At 45.1% G+C, this 12,500-nt stretch overlaps 1 protein-coding gene across 4 annotated transcripts in view; it reads right to left on the minus strand.

Moving 5' to 3' along the window:
- abr (ABR activator of RhoGEF and GTPase) overlaps positions 1–12,500 on the minus strand; it is a 113,452-nt gene that overhangs the window by 7,573 nt on the left and 93,379 nt on the right. For all 4 annotated transcript variants that reach the window (XM_047808954.1, XM_047808955.1, XM_047808956.1 and 1 more), the window contains one exon: positions 51–110. In XM_047808954.1, the coding sequence (XP_047664910.1) occupies positions 51–110 (60 nt within the window). The remainder of the gene's footprint in view (positions 1–50; positions 111–12,500) is intronic.

The raw sequence follows: 12,500 nt of genomic DNA on the forward strand, positions 1-12,500 counted from the left end.
AGAAGAAAGAGTAAACGTGAAGGCGAACGTGTCGGACCACGGCCTCTTACCCCGTTCATCTCAATCACGTCCACGTGCCAGTTCTTGGATTGTACAGTCTGTGGGTCCAGCTGAAAGAAAAAAAAAAAAATCATCAACAGTGATTTCATTCACCCCCCCCGACACACACACACACATTTAAAGTCTCTTTCAAGAGCAGAAAAACTATGGAATTAATAAAGAACTTGCTCGGGCTGATAATACCACAGCACACAGTACGAGGAGCGCAAAATCTCCACCTGACGTGCTGTAGCAGGAAAATAACTCCTTAAAGTAACTCTGTTTATTGTGGCTGGATCCCAGCACTGTATCACATGCGTCGTCCTTAATCCTTATTAATAATCATGCCATAAACATCAACACCCCCCCCCCCTCTTTTCTATTTACCTCCTGCATGGGAAATCCCAGAGTGCATCTAAAAATGAAACTGAAGGGAAGGACAGGATCTCTGGGAAGTCAACAAGCCGAGAAGTTTTGTTTCTCTCTCTCCTCCATTCTAACAGTAAACTCCTAATGACGTTAACTTGACTGCTGTTCTACACAACTGCACTCTGAACTGCGGCACATCTGTTCAGGTCCGAGTTTACAAGCTCCAGATGCCCTCGCACTCACAACATGGCATTCGCACGTCAAATACCTCAATCGGCTTTAGGTCGCAAAAAAGAACTGGACTGAAGGCGGTGTTGGATCCATTAAAGTTCAGCTAGCGGAACCAGACGCTGTGGAATTCACCCGTTCCTCTGCACTCGGTTCCCATGCTGTTCTGGGAGAACACGTGTCACGTATGACGGACGAGAGGAAGCACGTCTGAAAATGACCCGTCAATCAAACCTGAACACGTAATCACCGCCACTTCTTTAATCTGTAACTATTAGAATAATCGTGTGTGTTACATGGAGATCTTTCTGTGCTGACTGACTGTTTGCTCCATCACCTTGTCCAACGTAAAGGTTCTGTCACGAGCATTAAGTAGTGAACTCTTAAAATACAAGTTTATTGAATAAGTAAAATATCCGTGTAGCTCCATATCTACTCATCTGTTTGCAAAGCCATCAATCTGTCCTGTCTATCCATTCATCCAATATGTCTAATCCTTCCATTGCATCCATTCATCCATCCATCAATCATTCTGTCCAATACACTCATCCATCCATCTATCCATCTAATCCTTCCATCATTCTATCCAATCGATCCATTCAATCAGTCCAATCATCCATACATCCACCCGCCCTTCCTATTATTTCTATCCCTCTATCCAATCCTTCTATTACATCCATCCCTCCATCCATTCATTCCAATCCTTCCATCCAATCAGTCCAATTCATCTGTTATAACCATCCATCCATCCATCCAATCTGTCTAATCATTCTATTACATCTCTCTTTCCATCTAATCCATCCATCGATCCATCCAGTCTGTCTAATCCCACTATCACATCCCTCTCTCCATCCATTCTTTCTAATCCATCCATCCAATCAGTCCGATCCATCCGTGTAACCATCCCTCCACCAATACGAGCTATGCAGTCGACCTTATCATTGCATCTGTCCAATCCATCAAGACGTCCTTCATCTATCCGTCCCCTCGCGTGTAGGTGTTGGTAAGATCTGATCATGTCCCAGAGCACAAATTCGGAGCCAACTGAAACCTACAGTATGTGTTTCTAAGCAACCACAGCTTACTGTCACAAGGCTTTGCTTACGCTGGCAGGAAAACTCTTCGATGCAAAAATTATTAACAGGAAATGAAATTATTTTTTGAACACTTGATATGATATTGTGCCTGAAAACAACATAACCGAGAAGCATGCCTACTAGTCCTATATTAGTACGTATCAAGCAAACGCTCTGAAATAACTCCTCTTGAAAATAAATAAATAAATAAATAAATAAATAAATAAATAAATAAATAAATAAATAAATAAATAAAAAGTCCTGGCTCTTGTGAGCCTACATAAAAATGTTAATGTACTGGCTTAACCTTGACTTAAGCCCACGTGTCCGAGGATCTCTCAGACGAATAACTAAAGCTTCCCTGTTCTATCCTTCATCTGACAACTCAATAAATCTTCCCCAATCCCTTTTCTTTAAAGCGTCCTCTCTGCAGTGATGAGCCTGGATTTATTTCCGTCCTTCCTGCTTTTTCCTGGATTAGGAATAAACATCAGAGAGGGAAAGCTACGAGAGGAAAGAGGAAAAGGAGCTTCTTGAGATCGGAATGGTTTAAATTTATGACTCGAGACCTGCCTTTTTTTTTTCCCTCCCAGATCTGGGCACGTTGATCGGGAGAGGAAGCGTGTAGAAAATCTGTTGGATCTGACACGAATAATTAAACATGCCTGCAGGGAAAGTTAGAGCAACTGTGTAAGAGAAAGTGTCCTGTTAGTCTGCCGTCTGTTTACGTACACATCTGTCGATAAGAAGATACAGGGATATGAAGAAAGCAAAGAGAATATCGGAGAGAGAGAGAGAGAGAGAGAGAGAGAGAGAGAGAGAGGAAACTCTATCGAATCAGCCAGATTAGTTATGAACTCGCATGACCTCGGTTTTTCCTCAGGCCGATCGTCAGTACCGACAAATCAAATCCAGAGCGCGATTATCGTCGAGCGAACGCCTGCGTGGCATTCGGGTTCTCGGGAAAACAAGCTGGTATGGAGCATCAGTGTTGATTACTGTTTCAGTAAACAAGCCTTCGTGGTAATTAGAGCTGGGAACCACAGAGTAATGCAAATCAAAAGGTTCATGTCAGGACTTGGTGGTCTACACTGAAGTACCCCATGGCACTCAAAATCGAGCTAATCGTCTAACCGTCACTTTCTTTGTTTCTGACCCGATCGAGCCTCCTGCGAAAATCACTGCTGCAAAAAACACAAATTAAATATAATCCTGTAATGCCCCTAAATGACGGCCCCCTCATGCGCTCCTTTATACACTCGAGCAAAAGTACGGAGCGCAACGTTCAACCCCTTTATTAAAAAACTCTGCGAGGAATGCATCGTTCTGCACTTCCCCTGTGGGAAAGGCGCGTTCTGGGGGATACGAAACCACAAACTGCACGGCTCGGGGATTTATTTATACAGTGTTCACAATCGATTCGGATGAAGCCAGACTGCATGGCCGTGCTGGTTTACAGTGAGATGAGAGAGCGGTGCATGGAAAAATGCTGGCCTTTAAAGCCTGTGAGAGAAAGAAAGTCCTCGAATCAGGAGTTGGGAAAAATGCCCTGAGAGACTTTAGAACGAAAGCACGTCGTTCCTGAGTGACATCTGGGCCGAATGAGATACGCGTGCTATTTAGGGATCACGTCTTATTGCAGTAAAGACTCAAAAGTTCGCCTAAGCACCGTACGCCAAACAGGTCTTACGATATCGCACGCTAAGTATCGATAGCTCAGCTGGATGAAAGGATCATCTCCAAGACCAAGTGGCCATGTGTTTCGGAATGGTTGTAACGCTAATATGGGATGGTCGTGCGATGGATAGATAATTGCAGTGATAAATTTGTGATGACACTAAACTGAGTCGTGTTAAATATATTGTGACAAAAATGAAGTGAAAAAGAAATTGAAATGTTTAAGGGGAAAGAAAGAACAAGGAAAGAAACTTATGTAAGTGATAACAGGACACGGGACTGTGCTGAGAATAAGAGTGATGATCGTACACCTGTGAAGTAAATGACGTAACTAATGATTAACTCCCAAACAACAGAAGCACGGTGGTGGCGGCATCGTGCTATGTAGCTGTTGTGCCTGCAGGTGACTGTTAAGCAGCTGAGGATTTGACCCCTTTCACTGTTTGACCCCCGAGTCAGCGAACGAACGGCTTCAGAAGACGATGAGCAGCGTTTTGAAAGTTAACCTCGATTGAATTTTTCTACGTCACAAAAAAAAACAGTATTTTTAACAGGAGTGTAACTGCAATTTCTTCTTCCCATCAGCCGGTCAATCCCATCGCAGATCATAAGTCGTATTTCCACTGAGTCTTACTCCGGCTTCTGGGAAATGACGTGTGTATAAAAAGCAACAAGAAAGCCATCATTGAACTGGATATACTGCATGATGCATGAATAGGTCAGGTCTGCATGGATTTCACAGATAAGAGCAGCTTCTCTATTTTTCCTTTCTTACTTCTCACGTCGTTCTGTCAGCCTGATGCTTAGTAGCGCAGAAACACTGTGTTCTCTGACTACTAGAACCCTCTTTCTTTGTGTGTGTGTGTGTGTGTGTGTGTGTGGAGTTGGAGTTTCAGTGAACAGAATGCTGTGTGTGCTCAGGAAGTCATTGATTCTCGATGATCACACACACTGAGCCTCCTTACTGACACCAGACATCAGAGTAAGGATGCCAGGTGCAGTCGGTGAGTGCGTGTGTGTGTGTGTGTGTGTGTGTGTGTGGTGTAGGTCTTATCTGAGAAGTGTGTCCTGCTTTAGCCTGCACACACTGTCCCCAAACCCTCCGTCCCCACACACGCATACCCCCAACAATATAGATTTCAAATACACATCTCTCTGTCTCTCTCTCTCTCACACACACACACACACACACACACACACACACACACACACACACACACACACTTGAAGTCTACAGTATGTTCCCTGGAATCTGAAGATGAACCCAGACAGAAAATAGTAATGAGGTCTAAGAGCGAGTGTATTTCATCTCTTTCACAGCTGCGCTTGTACAGCTGCTTGCTTACACACACACACACACACACACACACACACACACACACACACACACACACACACACACACACACACACACACACACACACACACACACACACACATACACACAGACGCGAGGCCAAGCACACACAAGCGCATATGTATACTAAGCTATGTGCAGGCACGTGTCTTGAAGTGTGTTCACATGCAGAATTTCGGCAAAGGGCCAACGATCCGTCTTTAACTCCAAACACTTGATGCTCTGAGCTGCTGCAGCGTGATCCGCGTATTTTTAGGAACTAGCCGGATTTCCAACGTGAACACGTTCATTCTTTTGTGGCCTGAATTTACTCAATATTAACACTGTAATGTGATCTTAAAGTTGAACAATCCAAAAAAGAATACTAAAAAGCACCACACACACACACACACACACACACACACACACACACACACACACACACACACACACACACACACACACACACACACACACACACACACACACAAAATACACTTCCACTATCCCAAGTCTCAACGTTGTACTGAGACAATAATTAGGTGCACACACTAAGCCACTTGTCCGGCTGATGATTGTTTCGGGATCTCGGATGCTTTTCCAGTGAAATAAAAAAAACCTGACTCACACTGTTACTCGTTAGCGTTCTCATCATCGTCTGTCACAGCAAGATGCGAAAGCTGTAAACGTCCCGATGACGACGTTAGAAGCCACGTGAGTCGTCCGAAAGACTCATCCGCTGTGTCGAGAAGCTGAAGCTCATAACCCTGATGGATCGAGCACTAAATTTAACGCATGCACAATGAACCCATCAGGTAATGAAGATGGGAAGGAGAAGAGCAGCTGTGACCTCTGAGCAGGAAAGGAGCAACATGAACATGGGGATCCTTTTAAAAAACAGCCGAGTGGGATTATTGGATCCAAATCCCCAGGCAACCTAATTAGCCCAATCAAATATGCCAGTGTGTGTGTGTGTGTGTGTGTGTGTGTGTGTGTGTGTGTGTGTGTGTGTGTGTGTGAGAGTGCCTGAGGGGGTGCTGCGCCCTTAACTGGGCCGGAGAAGATTTATGCCGGCTGTTAAAGCGGCCATTAGAGACAGACTGGCATTTTAAAACTTTTTAAAAATGCGTGGAGGTGGATGATGGGATTTCATTAAGGATTAAGAATCTTGCATGGTGTACAACCTCTCATCTCACCTCTCTTTCTTCCCCCCTCTCCCCCTGTCTCTCTCTCTCTCATATATACAGTACATGGTATGAATGATGGGATTTGATGGTCAGACGCAGTGGTGACCCGGTCAAGAAAAGAAGGTCATTCATAACCGGAGCAGCGTACACACACCTACACACCCGACCTGCTGGGCCTCAAAGAGCCATTCAGGGCGAAAGAGTGCAGAATGTGGGGCGAGTAAAAAGGTGTGTGTTTGTGCGAGTGAACTGGAAAAGGTCACACAGAGGGACGGCAAATACAGCTTTGTTTATACGGATTAGTGTGTGTGTGTGTGTGTCCTGTCTGTGTCAGAACAGGTCACTGATGGCTGTAACGTGTGTGTGAGTGCCTGCATAAGCACTAATCCCCAACATGGAGGTGTGTACTGATCCCCTTCTGCACACTGGAATAAGAAAGCTGCTGACTTCAGATCTAATCAATAGCCTGTGTGCTGGTGTTATGTTTACAGAACAACTCAGTGCTGATCTCTGTCCATTACATCTGGAGCACTGATGCTAAAGCAAAATCCTCCGTACTGATGACTGACCACATGCCTGAACACCGAACTCCACACACCTGAACACCGCACACCTGAACACCGCACACCTGAACACCGCACACCCGAACATCGCACACCCGAACACCGCACACCTGAACACCACAGATCTGCATGGATTCTTTAGTGAAACGTGTCGCTCTTTCTGAGGAGACGCGAGTCTTTTAGTGTGAATACTATCTGTGGCCTGAATGCTGGAGTCTGCAGTCACAAGCAGTTCTGGACTCAACATCACAGGTCACATAGAATGTCTTCTAATCTGTGGATCGACTGCGTAATAATACGACAGGTCTGATGTGTCACACCCATCTGATTCTGAAAGATCTAACCAATCCAAATCTGACTAATATAACCAATCCAAGTCTGACTAATCTCACTAATCCAAATCTGACTAATCTGACTAATCCGTCTGATCGGACTAATTAATCCAAATCTGATTAACCACCAATCCAAGTCTGACTAATCTTACTAATCTGAGTGTAATTATTCTAACCAATCCAAGTCTAATTAGCCATCCAAGTCTGATTAACCAATCCAAGTCTGACTAATCTAACCAATCCAAGTCTGACTAATCTAACCAATCCAAGTCTGACTAATCTAACCAATCCAAGTCTGACTAATCTAACCAATCCAAGTCTGACTAATCTAACCAATCCAAGTCTGACTAATCTAACCAATCCAAGTCTGACTAATCTAACCAATCCAAGTCTGACTAATCTAACCAATCCAAGTCTGACTAATCTAACCAATCCAAGTCTGACTAATCTAACCAATCCAAGTCTGACTAATCTAACCAATCCAAGTCTGATTGGACTAACCAATCCAAGTCTGATTAATGGAACTAATCCAAGTTCGTTATAAATGAACTTCAAGTCCAAATTCCTGCCTGTGCAAATCACACATTCACTACAGATACAGTAGACTGAGATTAGGAGGAGAAACCCCGGAGTATCTCTTTAACGCCTGACGACTGCTCTCAGGTCAGGTCTCAGAGCTGATCCGGTGATGATGTCACACTGTTGACCAGGTGATGCCAGTTAATGCCACAGACCTGAGATCAGACAGGTGGCACAGAGCTACAGAGAGCTTTTCCATAATCCACACTAAGCTCTAGGTCAGTGGAGAAGAACAGATACACTCCTGACTCAGCACCTCTGCTGTAAAGCTGTGCCCACACACACACACACACACACACACACACACACACACACACTCCTAAATAATGTACATACATTCTGTGTTGAAATTCCTGACAGCATGTTTCCTGCATCTCAAGTGGAGAGGCCTAGATTTCTGGGATGTGCGAACACACACACACACACACACACACACACACACACACACACACACACACACACACACACACACACACACACACACACACACACACACACACACACACACACACACCTGGGAAATGAGTCATGCTGCAGTGCACAAAACCAAAGAAGGAAAAATAACACAGCTATTCCTGAGCTATGAGTGATCTAGTGATGACCAAACTGACTCCATTAATACAGTAAAAATTGTAGTGCACTAAAGTGTAGTGAGAGTCGCCGGGAAAAAGATTGGGACACAGCCCACAGCAGCTGTGGTGCGAATGGAAACACAAACCGTCTGCTATTCAGCACCACTGTCCTGACACTGGAAACAGGTGTGTGTGTGTGTGTGTGTGTGTGTGTGTGTGTGTGTGTGTGTGTGTGTGTGTGTGTGTGTGTACGGACAACTGTGTAAGAAATTCTCATCTGTTTGTGATGTGTGTATAAATGCCAGTTAATGTGCTTCATTAGCAGACTCTGAAGAAGCAGAGGTGATAATTAACCTGTAAGTGCATCTCACACACACACACACACACACACACACACGATCACTCACTCACACACACCCACACACACCCCTGGGTCAGGAGAACAAAGCCACAAAGGCAATGATTGGTAGAATAGAGGCGAAGCGGAAAGAGAAAGATTAAAGCCAATGGGGGGAAAAAAAGAGTGAGAGATGAAACTAGAGAGTGGAAAAGAGAAAAGGACGAACTATGGATCACTCGGTGCCTCGAGCGACGAGAGCCGGAAAAAGTAAGACGAGCCACAAACAGATCTTCTGTTTTACACACACACACACACACACACACACACACAGACAGAGTAATGCTGATGTACAGCTGCTCTTTAAACTCCGAGCGAAAGCCCACAAAAACAACACAACAGCAACTACACGGTGAGCAGCTGGCAGTGAACGACAGAAAGCAGAGGAGAATGAACACGTCGTTAAGAGAGATAGTAACCTTCTGGCGGAGGAGTTTACTGCGGACTCGTCCCCACAGCTTAGCGCCCGTGTTGGAGTGGCTCTTGGTAGCGGGAGGTTCGTCCACGCAGCACCGTTCCTCCAGGCGCTCGCACACAGAGTTCAGGTTACAGTCCGTGACCACGATCTCAGTCATCCTGACTTCAGAATCCGAACGCACACGATACGCCGCGAAACACGAGGGTGACTCGCCCCCAACGCGTCCCAACACCACAGTATCCAACAGTTCGTATATAAAAAAATAAAATCTTCCCAATTCCCCCACCAAAAAAAAAAAAAAAAAAAAAGAGAGGGAAAAAAAAAATACACTGAAAAAATAAGAATGAAGCTCAGTGTGTAAATTTCCAGCCTGGGATAGAGTGATGAAAATGAGAAAAGTGATCAAGATTCATTCTGGAGGAAACGTCCTGCTGGAGCTGCCTGCATCTCTCCTGCTCCTCTCAGCTGCACTCACGATCCGATTCCCAGCAACACACACTTACACACACACCCACCCACAGCAGAAGGAGGAGGAGAGAGAGAGAGAGTGATGAGGGGAGGAGGGAGGATCGTGAGAGCTGCCATTTCTTTCGACAGAAAGGAAAGTAGATGGAGGTGAAGCTGAAAATAAAACAAGTTTTTTTTTTTGATGCACCGCTTTGTTTTTTTTGTTTTTTTTTCTGTTCGTCTTTGTCCCGCTCTCTTTTCTCTTCCCGGACAGCTGTGCAGGCTGTTTTATTCGGCGTACTATATCTCTCATCACAATCATCTCATATTACTGATCTCTCCTTCCAGCTGTCCGTCAATCCGTCACCTGCTTTCGCAGTCATAATACACGATAGAGGTGTTAATACTCGGTATTAATCACGTTATAGCGCACGACCTACTAGCTATAACTAGTTATACCGAAACTCCATTTAGAACGGAAAGTTTAGGAAATTCCAACATGTGGTTAAAGGGTAATACTGGGTTCTTTGTTTACTTTTGGATTTTTAACGAAAGATTAATCGCATTCGATTTCGCATCCCGGGAAAAAAAAAAAAGAGAGAGAGAGAGAGAGAGAGAGAGAGAGAGAGAGAGAGAGATTCCTTCATCATCCTCGCTGAAAGTGACGGGGAAAAAATATATATATTTAAAACCTATCCGAACCGGACCGTAGCACTTCCCTCCACCCTGCATGGGATCTCTCCAGACGGCTGCGGAGAAGGAGGGCATGTAAGGAAGGACACTATTTTTAAAACCGAGGATGAAAAAAAACTAAAACAAAAAAAAATAAAGTGGTGGCCTCGTTCTGGGTCTGCGTCATCATGCCTAGGAAGGAATGTTTGGGAAAAAGGGGAGGGCATGAAAAAAAAAAAAGGAATGAAGGGGAAAATAAAAAAAGTCAGTGATTTAGGGTTAAGGTGATATGAAGTCCAGCTCGTGGTCCAGCCGTGATCACTGATCACAAGGACACGTGACGTGTTCAGACTTTCCGGGACATTGAGAAATGAGACTCGGTGAAGGAGTGGTGCTTATTCTTCTGTGTTTATCCCCAGGAGCAGGTGGAGGAGCTAATGCCTGAGTGCAGATCTCTACAGCTGAGACCAAAGCAAGGTCCAGACACTTAAACGTCTGCCCTCCGCACCTGAAGCCTGCCTGTTACTTATACGTCTAATAAAAACGTCTGTAAAGCCTGACACACACACACACACACACACACACACACACACACACACACACACACACACTGGTGTGACCACAAGCTCTGAGGCAAGTTCCTTCCTTCTGAAACATCACTCGACGTTAACCTCAGACTTTAACTTCAGGCCCTGTGACTGCACGTCTGCTTGTGGTGGGAAAAAAAAAAAAACAGTACAAGACCGGAGAGGAAAATGAAATGATCCGATCACGTGGCATCGGACCGGACCATTTTTTCCATGTTGACGGCTTCAGATTCTTGTTCTTGACTGACGGGAGTTGGACCTGAAGTGCTCTTCGGCTGCTGTAGCTCATCATCCCTCGAGGTTGTGTTACGAGATGCTTTTCTGCTTAACACGGATGTAGAGAGTGTTTGTTAGCCTGGCTGATCTGGTCTGATCTCTCTCAGCAGTGACGTTGGAGCTGGCACTGGACCACAAAGAGCTCGATGGGGAGATGGAGATAAGAGATGGAGAGAATGATATGAGGAGGATTGAGAAGGTTTCAGACATGGATAATCATCTGATTATTGACCAAGGAGGAGGAGAATAGTAGTGATAAAAAAAACTGAAAAATGGGTGGAGTGTGGGCAAAAAAGGAAAGCAAGAGGCTTTGAACTTTCTTTTTTTGGTGTGTGTGTGTGTGTGTGTGTGTGTGTGTGTGTGTATCACGTTCGAAGCCTATTGCTTTGTTATGAAGGCTTCAAGAACCAAAACCAAGATCATTAACATACAGCCGAGCCTTTTATGAGTGTGCGCGCACACACACTCCACCTGACCAGCCACCTAGTGTGTCATGGCACAACCTTGACTGATTAGCTTCTTGGTTTCCATGGAAACCAGATTATTTACAGAAGGGCAAAAAAATCGATACATTAAAAAGCCACACTAAGGACCAAAAAAAATACAAAAAAAAGGAAAGTACATCATAAGAGGATAATTGAAGTTCGATCTGATGAAGCAAAATCCTCACACACACACACACACACACACACACACACACACACACACACACACACACACACACACACACACACACACACACACAGAGGCAGGCAGCACAGCGGGGGAGCGATGATTAATTCATGAGGCTTGCTCGTCTCTTTTGTCTCCGAGAGGCTTTCTAGGAACAGTCGTCTGGCCGAGTCACGGCGCTGGTACGAGGCTGGTGCGCTCGCTCACCGTGACAGCGGTCGGTTAGTTTATGTCTCAGATTCTCTGAAAGTGCTTCGTCCTGGATCCTGTGTCCCCTAAAGGCATCCATGTGTTTCCCAGAACCAGTGGACAATGTCAGTAATGATGATAGAAAACAGTTCCTGCTCTGGGTTATTGTGCTGTAGAGTTATAGAATGTGGGCAGAGGAGGTGGTTTTACCACACACACACACACACACACACACACACACACACACACACACACACACACACACATCTTTTTATTCATATACTTTACATACAGCATATATATATGATATCTTTTTCTCTGACTGTCTGTGTCTATCTGGTCTCTCTCTCTCTGTCTGTCTGTCTCTCTGTCTGTCCGTCTCTCTGTCTCTCTCTGTGTCTGTCTGTCTCTCTGTCCGTTTCTCACTGTGTCTCTTTGTGTGCGTCTCGCTTTTTCTATCTGCCTTTGTCTTTCTGTGTTTGTATTTCTCTCCGTCTCTCGGTCTCTCTCTCTCGGTCTCTCTCTCCCTCTCTCGGTCTCTCTCTCCCTCTCTCGGTCTCTCTCTCCCTCTCTCGGTCTCTCTCTCCCTCTCTCGGTCTCTCTCTCCCTCTCTCGGTCTCTCTCTCCCTCTCTCGGTCTCTCTCTCTCTCTCTCGGTCTCTCTCTCCCTCTCGGTCTCCCTCTGTCTCTCTGTCTCTCTCCACAACATAAAAATGCATATTTTAACATTCGGACAGCTCCAGCTCCAGGCAAAATAGCGTGCCATATGTCTCCATAAGCAAATCCCTTTACTTGCATTCCACTGTCCCACACACACACACACACACACACACACACACACACACACACACACACACACACACACACACACACACACACACACAC

Source organism: Tachysurus fulvidraco, chromosome 26, assembly GCF_022655615.1.
Source record: "Tachysurus fulvidraco isolate hzauxx_2018 chromosome 26, HZAU_PFXX_2.0, whole genome shotgun sequence".
Taxonomy (NCBI): domain Eukaryota; kingdom Metazoa; phylum Chordata; class Actinopteri; order Siluriformes; family Bagridae; genus Tachysurus; species Tachysurus fulvidraco.